Here is a 26,357-nt window from a genome sequence, read left to right as displayed (position 1 = left end):
GAGTTGTGTCATCAGTTAACTGACTAATGAGAATATTTCTGTTTGCGACACACATACCTTTCCACTGACTTTTGTTTAGATGGGTGGCTAAGAGTTGAGCAGAGAGAAGAAACAAGTAAGGAGAAATTGGGCGGCCTTGACGTATGCCTCGATTTAGCTCAAATCTGTGTACCACTTTTTAATTTAATAGAACTGTTTCCATTGGCGTACAAAGTATTAGCTGCATTACAAAAAAATTCACCAAATCCAAATAATTTTAAAACTGCAAATATAAATTGATGTTCGATCGAATGAAAAGCTTTGTAAAAATCGTAAGAATAGAATGAAACTATTATCAACTAAATCAGAATAATCAGGAATATCCAATACTAGCCGTATATTATTGGATGTATGTCTTAGTCATGAAACCAGACTGTGACTCATCAATTATCGAATCCAAAGAAGTTTTTAGGCGTTTTGCAAAGATGGCAGCCAATATTTTATAATCATTGTTAAACTAATCAGACACCAGTTAGTTATTCCTAATCAATCTTTTTTTGGTTAAGGGAAAAGTGTCATCAAACCCTGTGTCATAGTAGGAGGTAAAAACCCTTTCATTAGACTTTCATTAAAAACTTGTAATAAAAATGGAGCAATATCATCAGAGAATACCTTATAAAATTCGGAGGCAAGACCATCCGTTCCGGGAGCTTTATTATTTTTAGTTTGGTAATTGAGTCTATGACTTCTTGCAGGGAGAGTGGTTGATCACAAAATTCTTTATCGGCATCGTCAATTTTAGTGACATTGTTTTCCAGAGACTATGAAACATGCAGCTGTAGTTGGAGCTTTAAAGATCTTTGTAAAATTTGTAACAGAAATGAGCAATTTGATTTAGGTCATTGCTTACATTCATATTTATTCGTAGTTGACTAATAGTATTATTGGTAGAATGAAATTCTCTAACTTAAAACAATAAGCTGAGTTTTTCTCCCCGTCCTCCAACCACTGCCTTCTAGATCTTACAAATGCTCCTTCAGCTTTTGCTTGATAAATTATGTCTAACTTAAGTTGACATTCACCCAAAGCCTCTTTCTCCTGAAGGGACAACTTGTTTGGACATGTAGAAGTTAGGTATGTGATCAGCGAAATTATCTCATTTTCCTCCATTTTCTTTTTTTTTTTTTTTTCTTTTTTTTTTTGCAGCAGCAGCATCACCACAATATTTACTAAAGAACTGTCCTACTTCAAATTTTAGAAGTTCCCATTTCAGACCACATGAGCCTTCCTTTAGTGCCTGTTACCAAAAGGAACTGATAATGCCTCTAACCTTATTTTTAACTTAGCAATTAGATTGAGGGCTTAGGAAAATGTTTAACTCGATTGCTTTATGGTCAGTCAATGGTGTGGAGAGAATATTAGCTTTTGACTTGTTTTTAAATTCTTTGTGGATAAGCTAAAAGTCTATACGGGATAAATGAGATCTCTGTTTATTAGGGCTGTAGCGAAGCCTCGATGACGTCGACGGCTCTATACTAAAAATTTGTCGACGTCAGATCCGGTAGTCAACGCACCACGCCCACTTGTTGCATCCCCAGGAGTTTGTAAATAGAAGAGGAATCTGCCTGTTTTTCCTCTAGTTCGCCCTCCAGTGTTTCCCCTAGGAAATTTTCCAGCTGTGGCGGGGGATATGGGAGGGGGCTTTTTTGAGAAATTATGACAAGTCTCTAAATAAAGTAAAATTTTCCAGTGCAGAGTGGAGACAACCCATAGAAGCACTGATTTGATCTCATTTCAGAGAAAAATAGAACAGGTTAGATGCACCTTGTCTTATCCGGCTCTCAGAGAGTACAGACGCGTTTTCTTCAGCTCCCTTATCTGCTTTCCCAAGGCTCTCTGTCCTGTCTGCCTACAGAGCACTTCTCTACATTTCTCCTGAAATCACTACTTCTCTTTTGGAAAATGGACTTAATTAACTGGTCATTCAACGCGAGTGATAAGATTTTTTCTACGATGAGAACGGAGCAGGGCTCCCACCTGTCCTCAAGGGACATTCACAGCGGGATATGCACTCGATTCTTGGGAGGTCTGGCGAATCGTGTGCCTCTCTCAGTTGTCCATTGAGGACGTGGAAGATTTGTGGATATTCGGCCTAATGATCACTGGATTTCTTCTGATTGGAGTGGGAGGATATCTGATTTTCTGGAAATTTGGGAAGACGGGAGCGATTGGAGTGCGACCCGTACCCACGGAATGTACCGCCCGTGCAGTGACCTCACAGACTGGGACGTTACTCGAGGTGAACCGTAAGCTGGACAATGTCTTCGCGGCGTTGCCTGTGTTAGTGCGCAAGATGGATGTCATCTCGGAGAGGGTCGCCGGACGGTGTGGGGATGTTTAGAACGTATAATTGGCTTCACTGGTGGACATGAATGATCACTTAATAGACTCCAAGGCAGAGAGGAAAATTATCTCTGTCTGCCCTAAACAAAGTCTTGTTTATCCTTATCTGACGCCAAGGCAGCCTCCAAGGCTGCCATCAACACACCCCCACGAAAGGAGGAATGCTGACAAATGCTGTGACCCGACCTTCCCCCCCCCTGCCTTCAGATTGTGTCTTCTGCTTCGAGGTCATCAACCTGCAGGAAACTCAATGTGCTCTCTGTCCCTCATCTCTCCCTCCCACCTGTTTGACTGCAGCTGGCTGAGCGCCGTACTGGCAGCTCCCGTTGGAGGATTCAGGATCCCGCCCCACCCCGCCTCCCTATCGGAGTCTGATGTTTTGTAACTGTGATGTTCGTGCTTCTATGTTGAGGAGTTTTTTGTATAATAGAGTTACTCCCCGCTGGGTCTAACTCTGCTATGCCTTTTTCACCTTACCCAAGTTATCCTCATGTAACACCCTTTTCATCTAATGAAATGAGCGCCGTTCTGGCTGCTCTCGTGATTGCATGTTCCTGTTTTTGTCTACATGTGTGTGTGTTTAACCTTGGTCAGGTTGTGTTTGCGGAGTCAAGTTCCTATGCTCTGGGTCGCTGGAGCGCTGGCAATAAAGCTTATTCTGATTCTGATCCTGATTCTAATAAATAAAATTACTAACAAACTCAGGAATCTTTCTTTGCTTCACTGTTCTGGTGCTGAGAATATTACTAATGCGGATCAAAGGAGATACACAGATGAATGCACCTCTTATTTATTATTTGGAAACTACATTTACTGCAGCTGGCAGAGGCAGAGATTTTTTCTATCGATACACGAATTTACAGAATCATTTTAAATGTTAATAGGGGAAGACTGCAGGAGGGAGCGGTAAAATACAGCAAAAACAAGAAACTACGAGTCTGATGAAACCCGCTGGTTTTCCATCAGGCAGTCACGGGGCATCTCCAACGACCCAGTGGCTGTGCTGGGTCAATGTTATCGAGCCCAGTCCGGTACCGGCTCGGCCGTGAACGAGCCGAGGCGACGTCGTGCTCTGCTTAAGAAGCGGTGTTATTTTCCCGCTCCAGAAGAAGCACCCAACGTGTTTTTACGCTTTCTCCGAGACATGTCACGTTGCTCAGTTGTTAGCGCCGCGCGCTAACATGTCAATAGTGCAGCATAGCCTGCTGGAGGTTTTAAGGGTTCAGATGAAACACCCAACCTCTCACGCTGCTCACACATCGATCTTAAGTTGTCGCTGTTGCGCTCACGCCATAATACAGTATTAGATGCGGTTAAAGTCAGACATGAAAAAAATAAATAAATTTTACATGATTAGCCTGGTGGGGGGAGGAGAACCTGGCCTAATAAGCACTGGAGGAAACCCTGTCAAGATCGTCAACACTCATTTATCTTAATGCTATTGAAACATGTAAACCAAAAAGCATTATATCCACTGCTACCTTTCTAATTCTAAACTCAGTAACTTATGCTGTAGCATCACCTTGCCCTGCCTGCTCCTTGCTGCCCGCCGGCTGTGATCACAAGCGACAACATAGTAGTTCCCGCTGCTTCTTCGGGAAACAGCGCAAAAAAAAAAAACTTGGTATCTTGTAGGCGTGGCGGTGGGATTTCAGGCGTGGCGGCCCGCCACGGCTACGCCTATGTAAGGGAAACCCTGCTCTTCTCCTCCTTCACTAACATCTCCACCAAATACTGAATACCCGGAACAATGTCCGTCCGCTACTAGATTCCTTTCCTGTTTTGCCCGCCTTCATCTCCCGGCAACGGACAACAACTTCCGGGGTCAGATGCGCTGCTTCGTGTCTATCGCAGATGTAGAAAATCACCGGGAGCGTTTCTCCCTTCATAAAGGAGCTTCTTTCAGACATTAGGAGAGCTGTTTTTGTGGTAGCAGTCTCTCCTTCGTGCTGGTCTGTTTGATGCTGGGTATCTTTGGTTTATTTAAACTTGGTAACTTGAACTTAACGTTGGCAAAGCTACTGTTAGCATTTTCGCTAACAGGTTCTTGCGTTTGGATAAGCTGTTACGTTTTGGTTTAGAGGTCATCTTTTTGTGGTGCAGATCTCCCTTTTATTACATTTAGAGTGTTGTGGGTTTTCGGTTTAGTGTAAAATATCACCTTGAGTTTGGTTTAACCGCCCAGTTTAGAGTTTGGACCTTTGGAGATCCTTATTTTGGTCCAGAACCCAGTAATCTTTGCCCAGTGGGACATCCCTACTTATTTGTACTTTTGTTTTAATTCCCCACAGGCAGAATTAGTTTTATTATTCCCAACCTGTGGATGGAAAGGTTTATGATTTTTTGTAGTTGTAAATAAACCTGATCATCATTTTAACTTTTAAATCCCGTTATTGTCCCTTACCTTTTGCACACGAGCCAAACTCCCCAGGAAGGGTCCTAACACCACTCGCCTCACACACATAAGTGACCAAAACAAAGCAGCATGGAGACACTCCGTCTCCAACCACCTCTCAGGCAGCAGCCTGCACTCCCAAGTTCTACACGTCACCAGAACATAACCAGCCGCAAAACAATAAAAGCAGTGTTATACAAAATGGAAGGCCTGTAGTGTTTATTCTCTTACAGTAACAATTTATCAATTTTTTTGAGGAATTTATTAGAGATTTTTTGGTTTTTATTAACTATGCAATAGAAAAATAATCATTAGATTAATTGTCTAAACCAGTGGTTCCCAAACTTATTAAGCCGCGCACCCCCTTCTATGTCCCAACCATGTCGACGCACTCCCCAGCCCCACATCAGGGCATGGCTATATCTACATCTATGTATATATATATATATATACATATATAATCAGACGTTACGCTAAACAGTCACTCGACAGACAGGGTTAAAAAAATATGATCGACCTTTTTCCCCATCACTTTCATTTTTATGTTTATGTATTATGTATTTTTGAAATAGTAATTAATAAACATTCAATACCATTACAATTTCCTTTGATTTAATTTTAAATCAATATTTAGAGTGCCCAGGTAGCACATAAACAATGTAATTTAAAGGTTTTCATAAAGCAGGAACGTTTAACCAGAGCTCTCTCCTTCCTTCTGCTCTGCGTAAACCTGAACTGGCCACCTACTTGTGCGTAATCAAATGTCTACAGGGGAAACGATGGAAAAGATATAGCCATGAGGTTCACTTTTGCCTCAGACCGACTTATTGCTGTTTTATGGTGTGGCTGAATCTGCGATCTGCTGCCACGCAGACTGGAATAACAAATGCTTTAGTAACATGAGATGTGGTCAAGTTCATGAGGAGTCACTGGCTGGAGCGGACTCGATTTTAATACGTCATCCCAAAATTGAAGCTAATATGACCTTGAATGAAAAATGTTGATATAAAACCTCTTAAAAGTTTTTTATCACGGAAGCGGCAGCGCTCATTTCTGCCTTCAGTCTGACGGTACAGCGCAGCGTGCGCTTGTTGAATCTGTGTGTGTGTGTGTGTGTGTGTGTGTGTGCTCAGATGGGAATCATTTCTTGATTTATTTTGTTACATCCACAATGTTCTGTGTGTGAGGTTTACAATGTCAGAACACCTGCATGAGACCGGGTGTTAATTACAATCTGTGAAAGGCTGGAGAATTTACTAGCAAAGCGTTCAATAATCTGGCACTGGTAGGAGAGCGGGCTGGGAGTTGTATAGCAGGAGGAGCAGGTGTGTGTGATGAGGTGTAGGTTAGGTTGCTGTGGAAATGGGGCTTGGCTGGAGCGGTGGCATGATTGGGGTTGCTATGGAAACGGGGCCTGGCAGGAGCAGGAACACGACAGTACCTAGGGCTGGGCGATATGGCAAAAATAGACTATCACGATTTTTCCAATATTTTATCACGATTTCGATTTTATCACGATTTTTTTATCCATGAATAGCATAACTTCAATTGCGTATTAAAGAAGAGAAACATTGAATAAATAAACATTTATTCATATTAGGGATAATCAACACAATGCTAACACACTTATATTTTAAACTCACACCAGAGATGATAAAAGCCCTGAGAGAAACTATTACAAAAATCAGTTTTTCTCGTTTTTCAAGTAACTTAACATAAATTAAAATCGTAAACATATTTAAAGTGCAAACATGTCAATTGCAAACGTATTGTGCAAACATTAACTTGTTCAAAATACTATGTAGCTCCCAGTAGCTCATGTAGTGGATAGTTAAGCTCAAATACGGCTCTGATGTGCGGCTGGACCAGAGATCGCTTGTGGTAGCAAAAAACTGCGCATTCTGAATATTTTCTGCAACAAGTCTCTAAATAAAGTAAAATTTTCCAGTGCAGATCGGAGACAACCCATAGAAGCACTGATTTGATCTCATTTCAGAGAAAAATAGAACAGGTTAGATGCACCTAATAAATAAAATTACTAACAAACTCAGGAATCTTTCTTTGCTTCATTGTTCTGGTGCTGAAAACATCACTAATGTGGGTCAAAGGAGATACACAGATGAATGCACCTCTTATTTATTATTTGGAGACTACATTTACTGCAGCTGGCAGAGGCAGAGATTGTTTCTATTGATACACGGAGTTTACAGAATCATTTTAAATGTTAATAGGGGAAGACTGCAGGAGGGAGCGGTAAAATACAGCAAAAACAAGAAACTACGAGTCTGATGAAACCCGCTGGTTTTCCATCAGGCAGTCACGGGGCAGCTCCAGCGACCCAGTGACCGAGCTCAGTCCGGTACCGACACCGGCTCGGCAGAGGGTGAACGAGCCGAGGCGACGTCGTGCTCTGCTTAAGAAGAGGTGTTATTTTCCTGCTTCAGAAGAAGCGTCCAACGTGTTTTTACGCTTTCTCCGAGACATGTCAAGTCACTAAGTTGTTAGCGCCGCGCGCTAAGGAAACCCTGCGTTCCTCTTCGGAACGAAAACCTCGTTGTCGCTCTCAGCTGCGGCGAAGCCATGTTTGTTCACACACAGGGGAAAACAAGCGGGGCAGGCACTAATATATTACTATGACTCACTCTGATTGGTTAAGGGTCAAACAAAGGCGTGTCATTCGCCTGAGGTAAGTTCCCTTTTCATTCAGAGGCAGAAATTCAACAGCAGAGCTGTGAATCGTGATAAAACGGTCTCTCAAAAATGACAGACCGTCAGATGTGTAGATCATAAAACGGTCTAAAATCGTCATATCGCCCAGCCCTAACAGTACCCCCCGCCCTCAAGGGCCGGCACTAGCCGGCCCACCAGGCTGATCAGGGAGGGTCCGGTGGAAGTCGCGGATGAGGGACCCATTGAGGATGTCCCTGGCGGGGACCCAGGAACGCTCTTCAGGGCCATAAACTTCCCAATCCACCAGGTACTGAAGTTCCCTACTCCAGCGCCTGAATCGTAGGATCCGCCTGACATCCCAGACCGGCCCACCCCCCACCAGCTGGGCGGGCGGAGGGGGCCCGGAGGAGGGCACAAGGGCCGAGGAGACGAAGGGCTTGACCCTGGAGACATGGAACGTAGGGTGGATGCGCAGTGGCCTGGGAAGGCGCAGATGAACCGCCGCAGGAAGGGCCCGATGAAGCGAGGGGCCAGCTTGCGGCAATCCACCCGCAGGGGTATGTCCTTCGTGGACAATCACACCCGATTTTTTCAATGTTGTAGGTCGGGGCCGGCAGGCGGCGACGATTGGCAGAGCGGGAGTATACAGCAGAGGACCGGACGAGGTTCCTGCGAGCCAACCGCCACGCACGATGGCACCTGAGAGCAGCCACCTGGGCAGAATGGACCTTGGACTCACGGTCCTGTAGGGAGAAGATAGGGGGTTGGAAGCCATAAACAGCATAGAATGGTGACACACCTGTGGAGTTTGACGGAAGAGAGTTGAGGGCATGCTCCACCCAAGGCAGGTTACGTGGCCAAGAGGTGGAATCATCCTCGCAGAGTAGCCGGAGCCTGGTCTCCACCTCCTGATTGACCCTCTCCAATTGCCCGTCCATCTGGGGATGAAAGCCGGAAGAGGGGCTTACTTGGATGCCCAGCCGGGCACAGAACTCTTTCCAAAAGCCTGAGACAAACTGAGGTCCCCGGTCCGAAACAATGTCCACAGGTATCCCATGAAGGCGGAAAACCTCCCTAGCCATGATGTCAGCCATGTCCTTAGCAGAGGGGAGCTTTTTAAGAGGCACCAGATGAGACATTTTAGAGAAATGGTCGACAATGTTAAGGATTACCTTATGCCCGTCTGAGGAGGGAAGACCAGTGATGAGGTCCATGCTCAGGTGGGACCATGGACGATGTGGTATGGGCAGGGGACGTAACAGTCCTGCTGGGGGTTTGCGGGAAGACTTGGCTTTGGCGCAGGCCGGACAGGCTGAAACAAATTCTTTAAGGTCCTTTTGCAGGGTAGCCCACCAGAAGTGACTGCGTATGAGGGCGAGGGTCTTGGAGAAGCCTGGGTGACAGTAGAGACGTGAACTATGGCAAAATGTGAGTACCTGGGAGCGAAGATCATCAGGAACAAACAGGCGATCAGTTGGACATGAGGAAGGAACAGGATGTTGCTGATAGGACTGCCGGATTTGGTTCTCCAGGTCCAGTCTGGAAACCCCTAGTAGGACTCTTCTTGGAAGGATGAGGGAGTCATGGTCCTGGACAGGGTCAGGGTTCATGGGTTCCATAGATCTGGACAGTGTGTCGGGCTTGGTATTCTTGTCACCTGGGCGATAAGACAAGGTGAAATTAAATCTGCTAAGGAATATGGCCCACCTTGCTTGGCGAGAGTTGAGTCGTTTAGCTGTCTTGATGTATTCCAGATTCTTATGATCAGTCCAGACAATGAATGGGATGATAGCCCCCTCTAGCCAGTGACGCCATCCCTCAAGAGCCAGCTTTATAGCCAGCAGCTCCCGGTCCCTGACATCATAGTTCCTTTCTGTGGATGAGAGTGTTTTGGAAAAATATGCACGGGGTGGATCTTATCATCCTGTGACCTCTTGACTGAGCACCGCACCAATGCCAAAGGCCGAGGCATCAACCTCCACAATAAACTGCCTTGAGGTATCAGGAGAATGCAAGACGGGAGCCGATGTAAACAAGTTTTTGAGTGTCTGAAATGCGGTTTGAGCTGAGTTATTCCATAGGAAACTGACCTTATTGGAGGTGAGAGCATGAAGGGGTGCGGCGATTGTACTGTAATTCTTAATGAATCTGATAGAAGTTGGCAAAGCCCAGGAATCGTTGAAGTTGTTTCCGGGTTGTGGGTACGGGCCAGTTGACGACAGCTGAGGTCTTGGCAGGGTCCATGGCCATCTGATTGGGAGAGATGGAAAAACCAAGGAAGGAGATAGAGGAACGATGGAACTCACATTTTCTCAGCTTTTACAAATAGTCACAAAATGCTCTAAATTTATGTGATTATTCCAGCTTTTTATGGTCCACACAAAAATTTTCCTTGGATGAAAAGATCCTTGCCTTGAAGGAAAGGTCAACCCTGATGCTGTACAAGTCCCAAAAACCTGATAAAAATATAAAGCATTTGTCTTGAGTCAGGCCCATACAAATATTAAAAAATCCATCCATCCATTTTCAGCCAAGAATGGATAAAAAATACAAATACGAAAAATTAAATATTCAATAAAAACGTAAACACAACTGTATTTATGTATATATAAATTCTAAATATATCATTAGAGTAACAAAAACCATGTAAACATAAGAAGGAACATCTGTAAAAAATTATGCAATCCAGTATGGCAGCATGATGATGTCATGATATTATCAAATGAGATGAGTGAGTTTGCTCCCATCCAAAGCTTTGGGTCATAGGCTACTGAAGATTTTTCCCATTCACAGTGTGCCTTTATCTCCAACCATTTTCAAACCTTTTGAACTAGCCATGTCAAAATGGAATATTTTATTGAAAAAAAAAAACTTAAAGAGTTCAAGCATCCAGTTGAAGTTGCAACGAAGACCACAGAGTGAACTACCAACTTTTGTACATCTGGGTCGCTGGCTGTTCGATACACTGGCTGGCTGCACACATGCTGAAAACGTGATTTGTTGCTTCTGCAACGCCACTCACCTGCACACAGGAGGATAGCGAATACAGTAATCCCTCGCTACTTCGCGGTTCGTTCATCGCGGATTCGCTGCTTCGCGGATTTTTTCTTTGGAGCATTTTTCAGGGGGAATTTGCCGATTCGCGGTATTTTTCACTGATTCGCGGTATTTTTCTATGCGAAATATCAAGACATTCTTGTTTTTTTTTCATCAATTTCATCATAAAATGCACTTTTTGTAATAAAACTAAAAAAAACCAAGTAAAAAGTTTTTTTCTTGAGTTTTACCCACAAAAAGAGAATGTGATCATACGATAATTCAATAGGGAGCGTGGTTTCACAGACGCGGAAGTGATAGCGTCGGTGAAACGCCAGCTGATCTAGGAAACCCCCGAGCGTTCGAGCGTCAACGAAGTGACACGGAAATGCCGGGCTTTCCAGAAGTAAGTAAGATAACTTACTATGAGCTGATAGTTCGTTGGATTGATCGGTAGGTTAGAAACTCTGATCATGAATCTGAAGAAACGATGACTGAGTGGTGAGCTGGAAAGGCGACTTCCGTTTATAGCCGCGGTTTGTGACGTAGGTACGACGTGGAGGGAATCCCCGCGAGGGGCATGCTGGGAGTCCCTACTTCGCGGATTTTCACCTATCGCGGCCAGGTCTGGAACGCATCTACCGCGATAAACGAGGGATTACTGTATATCGTTTTAGTAAGGTAATGTGCTGAATCTTGAGCGCACAGTGACTAATTACTGGTTTGGAAATGATGGTGATGAGCTGTTACAAGTTTCCTAGTTAAATACATTTTCACCCTTACATACACGTTCCGGTTTGTCAGACAACAAGCACTTTTCTGTCATTATGTAGTTTAGTATTCCCACTCAGAATATCCTCTTTTTTCCAAAGGGAGAAGAGTCAAGCAAGTGATGAGGAACAAGCCAACCCTAGACCCTCCACCAGAGAAAGAGATAGCTCTCACAGTAAGAGCAAGAAGGCCCGTCGGGAGCGTCACCATGCCGACCAGGGGGTTGAGACCACAACCACGCCTTCAGTTGCAAGAGGGCACACCCAGACAAGCATTGAGCCTCAGAGTCAGGTACAGAACAGGTGAACCTTTAGACTCCATTTGATCCTTCACCAAACAACACAACATAGTCCAAGATGATATAAACACTTTCAGAATTTTCTCTTCACTTCATCCTTGAAGGTGTTGGAACCAGAGGCGGGCCCCTCAGAGCCAGGGTCTGAGTCTGCAGCATCTCTCAGGCAGAGACGTTCCATCATTCGGGACCGGGGGCCAATGTATGAGGACCCTTCACTGCCCGAAGGCTGGACCCGTAAACTGAAACAGAGAAAGTCTGGACGCTTTGTTGGAAAGTTTGACGTTTACCTAATCAAGTAAGCCAAACTCAGTGGTTATGCTGCAGTGTAGTAAAGATACAGATGAATAATGTTAGTGTTTTGTTGTTTCCATGCTGTAAAGCTCAGAGGGGAAGGCTTTTCGTTCCAAGGCGGAACTTATTGCCTACTTTGAGAAGATTGGTGATACGACTACTGACCCCAACGATTTTGATTTTACTGTCACTGGACTTGGAAGCCCTTCCCGTCGTGAGAAGCGTCCTTTCAAGAAACCAAAGGTGGTGAAGCCGTCAGGGCGAGGTCGTGGGTGGCCTAAAGGTACTCGGTGATGGGAAAGTGAATCTGGTAACAAGTCTCTGCAGTTGTATGTTTATCCTTTATGTTTGTGTAGGCAGTGGAAAGATGCGACAGGTCACTGAGGGTGTAGCCATGAAACGAGTTGTTGAAAAGACTCCAGGCAAACTTCTGGTTAAAATGCCTTTTGGTAAGGCAGACTCATCTGCTGGCAGCTCATCAAAGGTATTTGATGTGTATGAATTTATGATTACATGTAATTGGTTTGCTGCCAAAGGTTTGTGCTTGACCTGATTTGACTGCTAGTGGTGGTCCAAGTGTTGGCCAGCAGGAACGACAGCCTCACTTCTGTTGGTGTGCCCCAGGGCAAGGAGGCTGTGGCTGCATTGTAGCCCATCACCACCAGCGTGTGAGTGTGTGTGTGCATGGGTGAATGACTGGTTAGTTGTAAAGCACCAGGCCATCTACCATTTACTCAATGACATCCCTGCGTTGTGGTCTCTACATCTTCTGAATATCTTTGTCATTAAAACAAGTACAATAAAATTGGGTGTGGTTCCTATAGTGTCCAACAAATTTAAAATATTTGGTATAGAATATAAATATAAAAAAGGTGAAAACAAATTAAAGAGTAAAACCTAATTTCAGATGAAGAAAAGTACCAAAAGTTGAGCCCCCTTATCAATCAGTGACTCACATTCTCTGATGCCACGTTTTGGGTCAAATTCAGCACCGAGATGCTTGGAACCACTTCAAAGGAGGTACTAAAAAGGAGGTTGGAACCTGATACTTGATACCGGTGGAATCCCCATTGAACCAGGCCAAATTGAGTTGAGCAGTGTTAAGTAGGTACTGGCAGAAAAGGCCCAAAAGACACCTGTTCATAGAAGCAATCTATGCATCCAGATCCCAAAAGTCTGCATCATGGCTGAGACCAAAGAGCTTTTCAAGGATGTCAGGGACAAGATTGTTGAGCCATGCAAGGCTGAAATCCGCTACAAGACCATATCCAAGCAGCTGGGTGAGATGGTGACATCACTTGGTGCGATAATTCACACAATGAACATCATGAAGCTGATTCCTATTAAAATAGTCAACAGACAGAAATCCTCAGCCCCGTGACTAAAACCGGCGCTGTCACTCAAGAATTGTCCAGAGAGACGGTTTCTGCTGCTAACGTCGTCCCCGGTCAAATGCGTTCTGCCCGTTTGGTCTCAGTAAGCAAGCGTCCACCTCAGGCAGCTCCTCCCACCAGACCTTCACATCAACTTCCAGTGATGGTGAGCTCTCCAGCCCTTCCCAGAGGTCAGTTCCTTAGGATCCCTCCCAACGCACAAGTCCAGAGAGTCCCCGTGTCCCAGCTCCCCCCTCTGATCAAAGATCAGATCTTCACCTCATCCTCCAGCAGCTCTACTCCCACAGTAGTGTACGTGTCACCCGTCACCACCGTGAACCAAGCAGAATCAACCCCACACCTCTCAAGCTCCCATCAAACCCAGATCTTCCCAGAGGAGCAGAACCACACATAAAACTGGTTCCAAAGGTTTCAGAAAGGCCCAACAGTCCCATAAGATGGGAGATCGAGGAGGTGAAGGGGCGTGCAGCTGAGACTACATCACCTTTAAGTTCTCCTTCAGGAGCTCCCCGGGCTGCTGGGGGGGACAGAAAACGCCCTGGTCATGTACGATGGGAGGGTGTTTTTCGTTGCCCAAAATAACGGCTCGTCCTCCGCAGCACCGCGGTCCTGCCATCCAGCTGTGACCCAAACAGGGCAGAACCCAAGAGTTCAGAACCACTCAAATGATGTAATCGATCTGTGTGACGATGACGAGGAGCCAGCTCCGTCCTCTGAGACATCCCCCGTCTCTCATCAGGGTGAAGAAAACGTCATCTTTGTATCGTATATTCCACCCAAGTCGGACTCTGGCTCCAGGCAGGCGGGCCAGGCAGCTGCGTGCCGCTTCAGCTGCCAAGCTGATGTTCCGGTTCTGAGAGGAGGAGGACTGGGTCAGAACATGTCCATCAGCAAAGTGACTGATGTCTACGCTCCAACAGAGATTAACGTGTCCAGCACACAGAGTCTCTTCAGCATCTCAGATCTGCAGCTGGACAGCATGGTGAGGGACACGGAGACGGGACGTCCAGCGGCTCAAACGCTACAGGTGAGCTCTCTCCAGATGCTTTGTGATTAATTAATTCCTTCCATCCATCCATCCATCCATTTTCTGAACCCGCTTTGTCCATGCAGGGTCGCGGGGGTGGGGGGTGGGGAAGGGTCAATGGGCAATCAGGCGAGGTACGCCCTGGACAGAGAGCCAGTCCATCGCGAGGCAACACAGAGACACACAGGACAAACGGTCATGCACACACACACACACTCACACCTAAGGACAATTTAGACAGACCAATCAACCTAACAGTCTTGTTTTTGGACTGTGGGAGGAAGCCGGAGTACCCGGAGAGAACCCACGCATGCACAGGGAGAACATGCAAACTCCATGCAGAAAGATCCCAGGCCGGGAAGCGAACCCAGGACCTTCTTGCTACAAGGCAACAGCTCTAACCACTGCGCAGCCCTAATTAATTAATTAATTAATTATTGTTTGAATGCTGTAAAACATTCAAACTATAGTGATCCTGTTTCTCTTTATAGTTAGTTTTATTATTCTGCTTCCGTACGTTTTTTGACATTTACCTACTTCCACAATTCTTCAACTATTTACACAATTTTGCTATCAAAACGTTCAGCTTATGCCGGCAATGACTTTTGGTATTAAAATATTTTATACTTTTTGAGATATTCAGCCATTTCTGCGATTTTTGGTCCCACTGAAATGAATGGGATTGCTCAATTTTCAGCTTAATTCTATCACTTTTTTCAACTCTTACTCTTATAGTTTAACTTTAACCTAGAGACTTCATTCAAGTTTCAACAAACTCACAAGAATTTAAACCATTACTGGTTAAAAAATCTTTGATATCTATTACAGTTTTTCTAAAATCACAGGTAGAACTCTAACTTTTGACCTTCACATTATCTGGAAACAACTCTTTCCAACACCCAGACCGTTTGGACTACCGAAACAAATTATATCTAAAAAAGTAGGAATTTCTGTCAGCTTTTCAGAATGAGTTTAATTTTGTCCTTAAGTGTTACGGTTCTTTCTCTACATACCTCAGAAGTAGGAGAGACCCTGATTCTGTCTCATTGAAACCCATGTTAAAGGAACAGAGATTTTCTCCGACGATCGGCTTCAGACAGCTAAAATTTTCTCGTCATAGCTTCTAGACAATTCATGGTAGGCACATAAAAATTCACACAGATGACCGTCAAAGCCTTCTGCCGCTCACGCTTTTTGAATTTTTCCAATAGTTGCAGCAGTTTTTGAATGGCGATGAGACGTTTCAGAGGTCTGAAATGACATCCGAGCAGCTGAGCTCTGTTAAATGCATGATATATGAAATCTTGAAACAAAAATTTCCACTGACCACATCTTTTATAGTACCCTAATGATCTCCTCAAATTTAGTAGGTTTTTTGTCAGCTTCAAAGTGCTGTCTTCAGTTTTGCTGTTGGTATTACATTTTTTTGTACTACAATCCCCAGGACTGTGTCAGCTTTCCTCCATTTAAGCCCCTTTAAAAAAAGGCACCTGTGGCCGACAGACAGCTGAAATGCTCTCCTCATATCTTCTAGAACATTTGTGGTAGGCACACAAGACCACACAGATGACCACCAAAGCCTTCTGCCGCCCACGCTTTTTGAATTTTTCTATTCGGTGCAGTACTTTTCGAACGGTGATGAGAAGTTTGACAGGTCCAATTTCACTTCTGAAGGACAGATTTAAAGGCTTCTCTCATTAACAGGAGTGCAGCGCCTCCAACAGCCGGGGGAAAAGGCGAGAAAACAGTGCTGCTCTCTGATTGGTTGAGAGTGTTCAACCATTTTCTGTCCAAGCAGGATCGAACACCCACACATATGATACATCAAATCGACCAGCTTGGTCTCAGGAATCTTGTATTAAATTTTAAATGTGTTATCTGTTACCATGGTAACACAAGTGCATAAGGATATCCCCAAACAAGTCTCATTGAAATGAACGTGAAAAGCCTAATATTGAACCTATAACATACTGATGTTTCTTATCTTTCTGAGCTCTATACACTTAAAACTAGCAGCATAGCTGACATCCACACATATGATACATCCATTCAACCTGCTTGGTCCCAGGAGTCTTGTATCAACTGCCGTTTCTTATCTTTCTGAGCTCTATACACTTAAAACTAGCAGCATAGAAGGCAGGAACCGCCCCCTCCTCCTTTGCTGCTCTCTCATTGGCTGAGAGTTTTCAGTTGTCTTCTACCTAAAAGGGAATATGCACCCACACATATGATGCATCAATTCAACCTGCTTTGTCCCAGGAGTCTTGTATTAACTTGATATTGTGTTCTGAGTTACCATGGCAACATGCTTAGCAACAACATTTAACAACATTTTAGACACCACTGTATCAACATACTTTAATATAGAAATGTTATTCAAAGTTTAAAAGAGTCATGTGACATTGTACATTGCTTTATTAAAGCAGACTCCTGTCATCTGTTACCATGGCAACACAAGGAACTACAAATCACTTTAACTAGGGCTGCACAATATATCGAAAAATTATCGTCATCGGGATAACAGGACGTGCGATAGGCCCATCGCAAAGCACGTCAGAAACGGCGATAAATGTTTGGTTCAAACATTTCCATCCGTGTCATGCATCAACTTTTTGTAAACCAGCTCTGTTTTTTTTTACGCTGAAGTATTATTCGACCAATCAAATGTAGCCCTTCTGATATGCGGCCAATCAGATGGGTCCGTTCACGTAATACGCCCGCCCCCTACTTAGACCCTTTGGATGGAAAGCAACACCTGAACTGAGTTAACAGCGCCGTTCCCTTGTTCGTCATGCTGGCTCAGTGCAACGAACGCACTTTGTGCTGAGGTTTCTGGAATCAGCGCTGCTTTCAAACGTGAGTCTGCTCGGTGTCGTTAATCATTTTTACCGGGCTGACTCCGACACGTGCCTGTGAACCAACCCACCTTCATGTCGCTAGTGTTCCACCGGGTGGTGATGTTAGCCCCAGGCTCCGGTTAGCTTCCAGCTAAAAGGCTACAGCACTCTCCTCCCAGTCCCACCCTGCTAAAGAGGGCCTGGAAAAGTTCCCCCACACATCAAAGTGATTTTTCATTTATGAGCATTTATAACCTTGTTAATCAGGATAGTTGATTTGCTGCTGCACATAAACTGTCAGTCAGAAGCTCTGCTAGCCGGTTATCTTAGAAGAGCTAGTTCAATTTGTTAGCTTGTTATCAGAATCATAGTTGCAGTTTCATCATCAGGGCTGCTTTTTAAAGAGCAAGTCAACCCCTACCAGAGTCTAACTCCACTCTCACTTCCTGTTTGAAAAATGCAACAAATGCTGTAGCCAGGCAGACCGAGAGGGCGGAGCCACTAACAAATACACACACACACACACAGGCTCACGACAGCATTGTGACATCATAATGTACCAGTTTACATCATAGCATACCTGTTAGCCAATAGCGGTGGCAGATTTAAATTCAAATGCAGTGCAGAGTTTTTACCTGACAACGGCACAACACTGCCAGTTTTAGGCAGAATATTTCAATTTTAACTAAAATGCACTGAAGTAACAAATTATTGACTACATGTGTCTGCAGCACAATTAGACACTCGTTTATTTAGTTTATCAGCAAAAAAAAAGTTTATTTGGGGTGATTTGCCTTTTAAGATCTAGGTGAACTTGTTCAATTTGGGGTTAAAAACAAACGTTTTCACATATTTTCCATGTAGTTTTTTGCCAGTTCCTCTTCTGAAAGGTAGACAATTGTTTTTCTCTTTCCCTCAGAAAATCTTAATATTCTCCTAGTTTGGCCCAGCACAGTTCACTTCCCAATTACAGCAACAGCCTTATATCATAACCACATAAGTGGAGAAAATGTTCAGTAGCAATGAGAGAATTTGCTGTTGCATTTAAGTGATGTTAACTATTATTTAACATTTAAACTTACTTTCAGACTTTTTTATTTATTCTAAAAACCCTGGTAAGGGATGTTTTTCTGTATTTGGAGCATCAGAAAAAGTTTTATGGTGGAGGTGATGTTTTAAAGTCACTGAGAAACTGCATGCATGCAGTTTGTTGTTTTGCTGCTAATACAGTAGCAGGTGCAGCTGCTAATACAGTAGCGGGTGCAGCTGCTATTACAGTAGCTGGTGCAGCTGCTAATACAGTAGCGGGTGCAGCTGCTATTACAGTAGCTGGTGCAGCTGCTAATACAGTAGCGGGTGCAGCTGCTAATACAGTAGCGGGTGCAGCTGCTATTACAGTAGCTGGTGCAGCTGCTAATACAGTAGCGGGTGCAGCTGCTATTACAGTAGCGGGTGCAGCTGCTAATACAGTAGCGGGTGCAGCTGCTAATACAGTAGCGGGTGCAGCTGCTATTACAGTAGCGGGTGCAGCTGCTAATACAGTAGCGGGTGCAGCTGCTAATACAGTAGCGGGTGCAGCTGCTAATACAGTAGCAGGTGCAGCTGCTAATACAGTAGCGGGTGCAGCTGCTAATACAGTAGCGGGTGCAGCTGCTATTACAGTAGCGGGTGCAGCTGCTAATACAGTAGCGGGTGCAGCTGCTAATACAGTAGCAGGTGCAGCTGCTAATACAGTAGCAGGTGCAGCTGCATGTTTTTGCAATAAAAATGTTATGTTGTAATGGAATTCATGCATTAGTTTTTGTTTGCTTTGAACCCAGAGCAGACGTCACACGCCAGACGACATCAACACTGCATACTTTAGTATTTGTTCATTTATCGCAAGTAATATCGATATCGCAATATTAAGCACTGTTATCGAATATCGCAGGTTTTCCTAATATCGTGCAGCCCTAACTTCAGTTCAGCTATTAAGCTGATTCAGCTAACAGTTTAAGCTATCCAGCATTCAAACATTTCTGCAAGAAATGCAATTGATCTAGTTTATGTCTGTTTTTCTTCTTACCCTGCAGCTGAGACTCCTCCTCAGCAGGGATGCGTATTGGTGAAGTTTTGGCTATTTTATACGTAGACAGGAGAGACGATATGATGTATCTCAATACATTCAGCCAGATGATGTTAGCAACTTATTTAGACTGAATTTATTGTAGGAAATGAAATATACAGTCCAAACCGATCCCTAACACGTTTAACGTGAGCTATCTGCACCGTAACAGGGCGATTTACATTACAATTGTGGAACCAAGCCCAGTGCACTCTGGTGCCAACTAGTGGTCAGTGTTTGAATTGCACCAAAAGAGAAGAAAATAAACAAATGTTTGCCAGTAAATTCTTACAAAAATTTGATGCACGACTTTTGATTATTGATATAAAATCGCAGGAAAAAATATTGCGATATATTAACATATCGATATTTTCTTACATCCCTTCTTCCCAGAGATGATGTTTCATCCTGATTTTGGGATTGATTGATCTTCTCTCCTTCCCCAGCAGGACTTAACCTGTGTTTGTTTGTCTCTGATGCTTCAGGCCACTTGTTTCATCTATTTTAATGTTTTTTGTTTTCTTACTTGCAGAATTCCAGACTTTCTGCTCCTCACTGGACTTCCCCACCGGCACCAGAACCAGAACTCTGCCCAAGGTCCGACCAGCAGCTCAGGCGGATCTTTGGGATTACATCTGATGTGAAAGTTTTCCTACAGAAGCTGGATGAATCAGCAGCAGAACGGTTGTTGGAGGATAATAGAAATAATAGAAAAGCAACAAAACGCTTGAAAGAAAACAAAACGACTCCTGAGAAGGTAAGCGGGACTGACTGTGGGCTCTCAGCACCTCTCCACACAAAGACTGGGCTTCTGGACAGTTTGAATTTCCACTCAAAGTCTCAGGACAGCTGCTGGACTGGTCAGAGGTCGTCTGAGATAGGTTACTGGGAACCAATAAATGAAGATTTCCCAGATGAATGTGTCAAATCAGAGGGAACAACTCACCATCTGCAGATGCAGACGTGTGTGGACGTCAGCAGAAAAAAGACGGGTTGGACGGACGAGGGGGCGCACCATGTGTCCGTGTTGCATCCCGGCAGCTCTGCATCCCGTACTTAAGTCGGGAGTGAGTTTAGAGGAGCTGGAGGTGTGGATGTTCATCACAGAGGAGACAGGAAAGCGAGTAGGAAAAGCCAAAGCTTCTAGAAAAGATGGACGAATATCTGTGAAGATCAGCTACCAGGACTGTCAAATACATGAAGCTGCAGGTTTGTCCTCCACGTCCACCGACAAGTTTAGCAGACACGAAGAGACAGGATGTCTCAAAGGACTTCACGGAGAGAAAGAGACATAAATGTCTCCAAATGATTTAGTCTCTTTAACCGTCTTTGGAAAACTGTGGTTATGTGCCTTCAGCAAAACCTTTAAAGACCAAGTTCACCAAGGAACCCTTTTTAATTATTTTTGAAAAATGATCGGTCTCTGAGAGTTTCATGCAGGCTGAACATAAAAATAGTCTCCTACACCTATCTCCTGCTTTAGCTGCTAATAGAAAACAGACGGTGAAACTCTAGGATAGAAAATCCTGACAGATCTACGTCACACTGTCACTAACATTCATGGACTCACCCATCTGGGCTCACGACGGGGAAGGCTGTTGTTGTTTAGCGTCAAGGAAACAGCAGAGAACTTCTCACAGTGTTTCCTGTCAGTCGCGTGCGGTGAGTGAAGCGGAGGCAGGATCCACACGTGGGTGCAAAGGCAGGCAGGCAGACGAGCAGGAATGGCCTCACAAAAGGGTTTTAATGAGACACGCCGACACAGAAACAATGATCCAACACGAGACAAAGAACTGAAGGGGCTTAAATACAAGAGGGTTGGGAACTTGGGTGATTGGAAAACGAGAGGCAGGTGGGAGCAGTTAACAGACACAGGACTAAACCATAAGGGTAGACAGGACAGGGTGTGACAGTATTCCCCCCCCCAAAAAGGGTGGATTCCAGACGCCCACAGGAACATAGAGCAGGGCGGGAGGAGGGCGACCCGGAGGGAGGGCCGAGAGGGACCGAGGGCCCGATGAAGAGCAGGCGGGGACCAGTAGAGTCCGGGGGCCTGCGCCTGGGGCAGAGGAGGCGACAACGGGCTCTTGGGGGCCTGCGTCTGTGGCAGAGGAGGCGGTGACGACGGGCTCTTGGGGGCCTGCGTCTGTGGCAGAGTAGGCGGCGACAATGGGCTCTTGGGGGGCCTGCGTCTGTGGCAGAGGAGGAGGCGGTGACGACAGGCTCTTGTTGGCCTGCGTCTGTGGCAGAGGAGGCAGTGACGACGGGCTCTCGGGGGGCCTGCGTCTGTGGCAGAGGAGGCGGTGATGATGGGCTCTCGGGGGCCTGCGTCTGGGGCAGAGGAGGGGGCGACGACGAGCTCTAGGAGGCCTGCGTCTGGGACAGAGGAGGAGACGAGGATGGACTCTTGGGGGCCCGCGCCTGATGAGGGCAGGACTGGCGGTGACCGGAGGCAGAGACGCCGGAGGAGACGTCCTTGACTTCTGGACTGGAGGCGGCGGCGTCGGCCTCTGGGCTGGAGGCATCGACCACGGGACTGGAGAGGGCGGAGACGTTGGACTGGAGGGAGCATCGACCTCTGGACACAAGGGAGCGTTGACCTCTGGACACGAGGGCGCGTCGACCTCTGGACACGAGGGCGCGTTGACCTCTGGACACGAGGGCGCGTTGACCTCTGGACACGAGGGTGCGTCGACCTCTGGACACGAGGGTGCGTCGACCTCTGGACACGAGGGAGCGTCGACCTCTGGACTGGAGAGAGCGTCGACCTCTGGACTGGAGAGAGTGTCGACCTCTGGGATGGAGAGAGCGTCGACCTCTTGACTGGAGAGAGCGTCGGCCTCTGGACTGGAGAGAGCGTCGACCTCTGAAGCGGACGAGGCGTCGACCTCTGGAGCGGACGAGGCGTCGACCTCTAGAGCGGATGAGGCATCGACCTCTGGAGCGAACGAGGCCTCGACCTCTGGAGCGGACGAGGCCTCGACCTCTGGAGCCGACGAGAAGTCGACCTCTGGAGCGGACGAGGCGCCGACCTCTGGAGCGGACGAGGCGCCGACCTCAGAACACGAGGAGGCGTTGACTTCAGAACACGAGGAGGCGTCGACTTCAGAACACGAGGAGGCGTCGACCACAGGACTGGAAGAGGCGTCGACCACAGGACTGGAGGAGGCGTCGACCACAGGACTGGAGGAGGTGTCTACCACAGGACTGGAAGAGGCGTCGGCCACAGGACTGGAAGAGGCGTCGACCACCATCGACTTCTGGTCCGGGGGCGTCGATTCCTGGTCCGGAGGCATCGACTTCTGGTCCGTCGGCTTCTGGACCCTCGACTTCTGGACCGTCGACTTCTGGTCCGGGGGCGTCGACTTCTGGTCCGGGAGCATCGACTTCTGGACCGTCGACTTCTGGTCCGGGAGCGTCGACTTCTGGATCGTCGCCTTCTGGACCGCCGGCCTCTGGACCGCCGGCTTCTGGACCGCCGGCTTCTGGACCGCCGGCCTCTGGACCGCCAGCTTCTGGAGTGGAGGAGGAGTTGCTGCAGACGGGACCGCTTGGACAGGCTGGACCGGATGCGGTGCGACCTCCGGGACCACCGCTGGAACTGGATGTGGTGCATCCACCGGGACCACTGCTGGAACAGGATGCGGTGCGACCTCCGGGACCACCACGGGAACAGGATGCGATTGAACCGGTGGTGCTGGAAACTGGGAGAGGAGGGAGGATAGTGTCCAGTTGGAGCTCCTGGAGACTGAGGCTCTGATGGGGTTGGGCCAGCTCAGCACGGAGACCGGTGAGCTCTGCTGGGTGGACTGCAGGCTTGCTCCTCTGGCTCTGAGACGAGGGAGCTGCTGGCTGGACTGAAACCCTCTCCTGGTGATTCGGGGAGGACAGGGTGTCCAAGTGGGACTCCTTGAGGCTGACGAGCTGACGGATCCGGCCAAGCTCCGCCTGGAGACCTGCGAGCTCTGTCAGCTGGGCTGTGGGCATGGTTCCTCCGCCTGCAGATGACGGAGGCGCGGATTGGACCAGAGACGGGACTGTTGGTTTGACAGGGGGCGGGTCAAAGCAGGTGCGCCGTGCCGGGGCAGCTGCGAGCTCGCGGCTCCGTCCTGGGACACAGGATTGCGGTGGAGCCCGGCATCCTTCCCCACGCCGTGGGCCAGCTCCGGGGAAGCACACAGCCAGTCTGGTGCGCATGAAGCTGGAGTGATCCGGAAGCGTCTCCCGGTCCAACCTCTCATCTGGCTCCGGGAGGGTGGAGAGGAACGCCGAGGCTGAGGGTCGGTGACGGCGTCGGTGCGACGCCGGAGGAGGAGAAGCCGGCCGGTGGTCGGAGGATAGGAACTGGAGCAGGCACTCCCAGGGGAGAATCTTCCCGCTGGATCCTTTAACGGGTTGGATCATTCTGTCAGACGCGTGCCGGTGAGTGAAGTGGAGGCAGGATCCACACGCGGGTGCAAAGGCAGGCAGGGAGACAAGTAGGAATGGCCTCACAAAAGGATTTTAATGAGACACCCCGACACAGAAACAATGACCCAACACGAGACAAAGAACTGAAGGGGTTTAAATACAAGAGGGTTGGGAACTTGGGTGATTGGAAAACGAGAGGCAGGTGGGAGCAATTAACAGACACAAGACTAAACCATAAGGGGAGACAGGACAGGGTGTGATATTTCCCTTACATCGGCGTAGCCGTGGCGGGCCGCCACGGCTGAAATCCCAGCGCCACGCCTACAAGATCCCAAGTTGAATTGAAAATATTTTTTGCACCGTTTCCCAAAGAAGCAGCGGGAAATATGTTGTTGCTTGTGATCACAGCCGGCAGGCAGCAAGGAGGAGGAGGAGGCAGGGCAGGGTCGTTACAGCTAGGGATGAGCCGGACACTCATTTCAGACGAGTATCCGGTACGGATAAAGCATTTTTGACGAATACGAGCATGAAACGAGTAAAACTCGTAAATGTCTGTAATCGTGCTGAAGGAAAATCCTCATTGGGTAACTGACTGTCTTCACGCTCTGTGATTGGCCAGTCACATAGAGCGCCCGCCCCTCCCTACACACAAAACTGCAGCCGGGAGTTCAGTCCGTCCAGCCCATCCACGCACACACAGACAGTAACGGATCTCTCTGTGCTTGCTTCACTGTTGCTCACATTTCTTCAGAACTCCCTAGGTTTTCTTCAGCTCGCCTCTTTTTCGGCTGAATATTTAAAGTTACATTTTTCGTGACGTACGTGGTGGATCTGACAAGACAGAGCTGAAAACGGCTCGTGCTGCGTCGGTCACTGCCTCTGCTCCGGTCGGGTTTTTTGTTTATTTTTTTATTATTTTAACTCTATCTCTCTCTCTCTCACACACACACAGCTTAATCAACATTGTTTTGTTTAACTGTGTGGGGGAAAAATGCCAACAACATTAGGAAAAAATCAGTTTAATCAAATTAAAATAAAATGGTTCTAGTACTTCATATTTCCTAGTTCCTACTGCATGAGTTCAGATGCATTAATTCATGCACTTAAATATTAATGTTTTGATTTTACTGAAAAACTTGTTCTGTAATAGTTCCTTTACTATTGTGATAAAAAATATTTAATCTCAATTATGAGGCTGCTCTGTAAAAAGTCTACTAAGCAGGGGTGTAGGACGTGTTTAACAGGGCCAGCCCAGTAATGATCTTGGACCAAAATAAAGGGGCAGAAAGTCAAATAAAGGGAGGCAAAAGGAGATGTTTTTCCAGACACCAAGAAAAATTAAATGCCAACCCCCCTGCAAAGTGTGTCACTGAGAGTTTAAAACAAAAATTATTCTTGTGCAAAAATTGGTGTATTCACCTTTAATACTCGTTATTAAAATGCAGCAATTGCTGGATTGGTGCAGTTCAAAGTGGAGTGCATCAAATAAAACAATATTAACATAAAAGTGAGACGTGTCATAATCCCCCCCCCCCCACCACCACCACCACAGCTGAAAAATTCCTAGGGAAAACACTGTCTCAGCTAGTAGAAGCTAACCGTTAGCAATAGCAACTTCACCACACAGCAGAACTCCTCCAGGCTTGTGTTATTTGTGGAGGTAAAACATCAACGTTAAAGAGCAAACAGAGTCAGTGGAGTCGTGTTGCTGTTAGCCAATCAGAGGAGAGATGTCCAGATATCAGGAAATAAAGACTCCAGATCCTGTCGTCTGAAGCTCTCCTCTGATTTAGTTTCATTCTAGCTCCTGAAACAGGAGCGCCAGAGCATTTTTTCCAGAGTATGAGTTCGGAGGCATCATTGCTACTAGAGAGAGATGCAGATAAAAAAAAGAAGTGAACTTGGTCCTTAACCTCTGAGAGCTGCTGCTGGTTTTTGTGAAACTCTACTAATAATTTTGTTAATAAGGTGAAACCTGTTTTTCTAACGCACACAAAATGAACCTCACGGACGTTAAAGATCATGTTTTATTGTTCAGATTGATTTAGTTGAAATGAACGCACACTAATCTTTACTAACTTCAGTGTTCTGTAGTGATGGGATTTATGGCTCTTTCATGGGAGCCGTTCATTAGTCGGGCGTTTACCTGAAAGAGCCGTTCAAAAGACTGGCTCCTTTGAACAAAGTGAAGCCAAGAGAGCGGGAGCAATGTTTTCCTGCGGTGTCCGTGAGGGCGCACGGGGTTGGTTAGCGTTCCTCCCATCGATATGTATATAAACACGTGTTTATATACATATCTATGGTTCCTCCTACGTCCGTCACAGCAGTGGGCGGGGTTTGAGCGGGTGAGTTTGACCGACTTCCGAGGAGGTTTGTTAACTCATTCGCTGCCAGTGTTTCTCACCATTTTTACTGTTTTTTTAAGAGTCACAGAACGTTGCGCGCTAGCATGATGTCGATGCCAAAACAACCTAAACAAAGAGGAGACTCACCTCTTACATCAGGAAGAAGCCGTGTGTTTCGAGCGTTATCCGTTCTTTCATAATCCGTTGTCGAATTGTGATCGGCAGACGCTTTTCCGGTTCGCGCCTCACTTTTTTTTTTACAGGAACGGCCCAAAACGATCTCCAAACACATGGACGTGTTGCTTCCTTATCATGTGATCTGTGACGTATGCGGATGAAGATCGGCTTCAGGGCTGAGATGTTTGTTCTCTCAGCGCGGGGGCTCGTTCCATTGCTC

The 26,357-nt window shown here is 46.4% G+C and overlaps 1 protein-coding gene across 4 annotated transcripts in view; it reads left to right on the top strand.

Moving 5' to 3' along the window:
* Positions 1-26,357, top strand: part of LOC107391406 (uncharacterized) — a 44,714-nt gene that overhangs the window by 13,289 nt on the left and 5,068 nt on the right. For 3 of the 4 annotated variants that reach the window (XM_054746225.2, XM_054746224.2, XM_054746227.2), the window contains exons 2-5: positions 11,356-11,545; positions 11,657-11,847; positions 11,933-12,126; positions 12,200-12,327. In XM_054746225.2, coding sequence (XP_054602200.2) covers positions 11,356-11,545; positions 11,657-11,847; positions 11,933-12,126; positions 12,200-12,327 — 703 coding nt within the window. Of the gene's footprint in view, positions 1-11,355; positions 11,546-11,656; positions 11,848-11,932; positions 12,127-12,199; positions 12,328-12,391; positions 14,265-19,737; positions 19,963-26,357 lie in introns of those variants that run through there. The other variant, XM_054746226.2, reaches the window with a different exon arrangement.

Source organism: Nothobranchius furzeri, chromosome 15 (assembly GCF_043380555.1).
Source record: "Nothobranchius furzeri strain GRZ-AD chromosome 15, NfurGRZ-RIMD1, whole genome shotgun sequence".
Lineage (NCBI taxonomy): Eukaryota > Metazoa > Chordata > Actinopteri > Cyprinodontiformes > Nothobranchiidae > Nothobranchius > Nothobranchius furzeri.
Note: the sequence above shows the minus strand (reverse complement) of the source record. Positions and strands in the feature narration are given on the sequence as shown.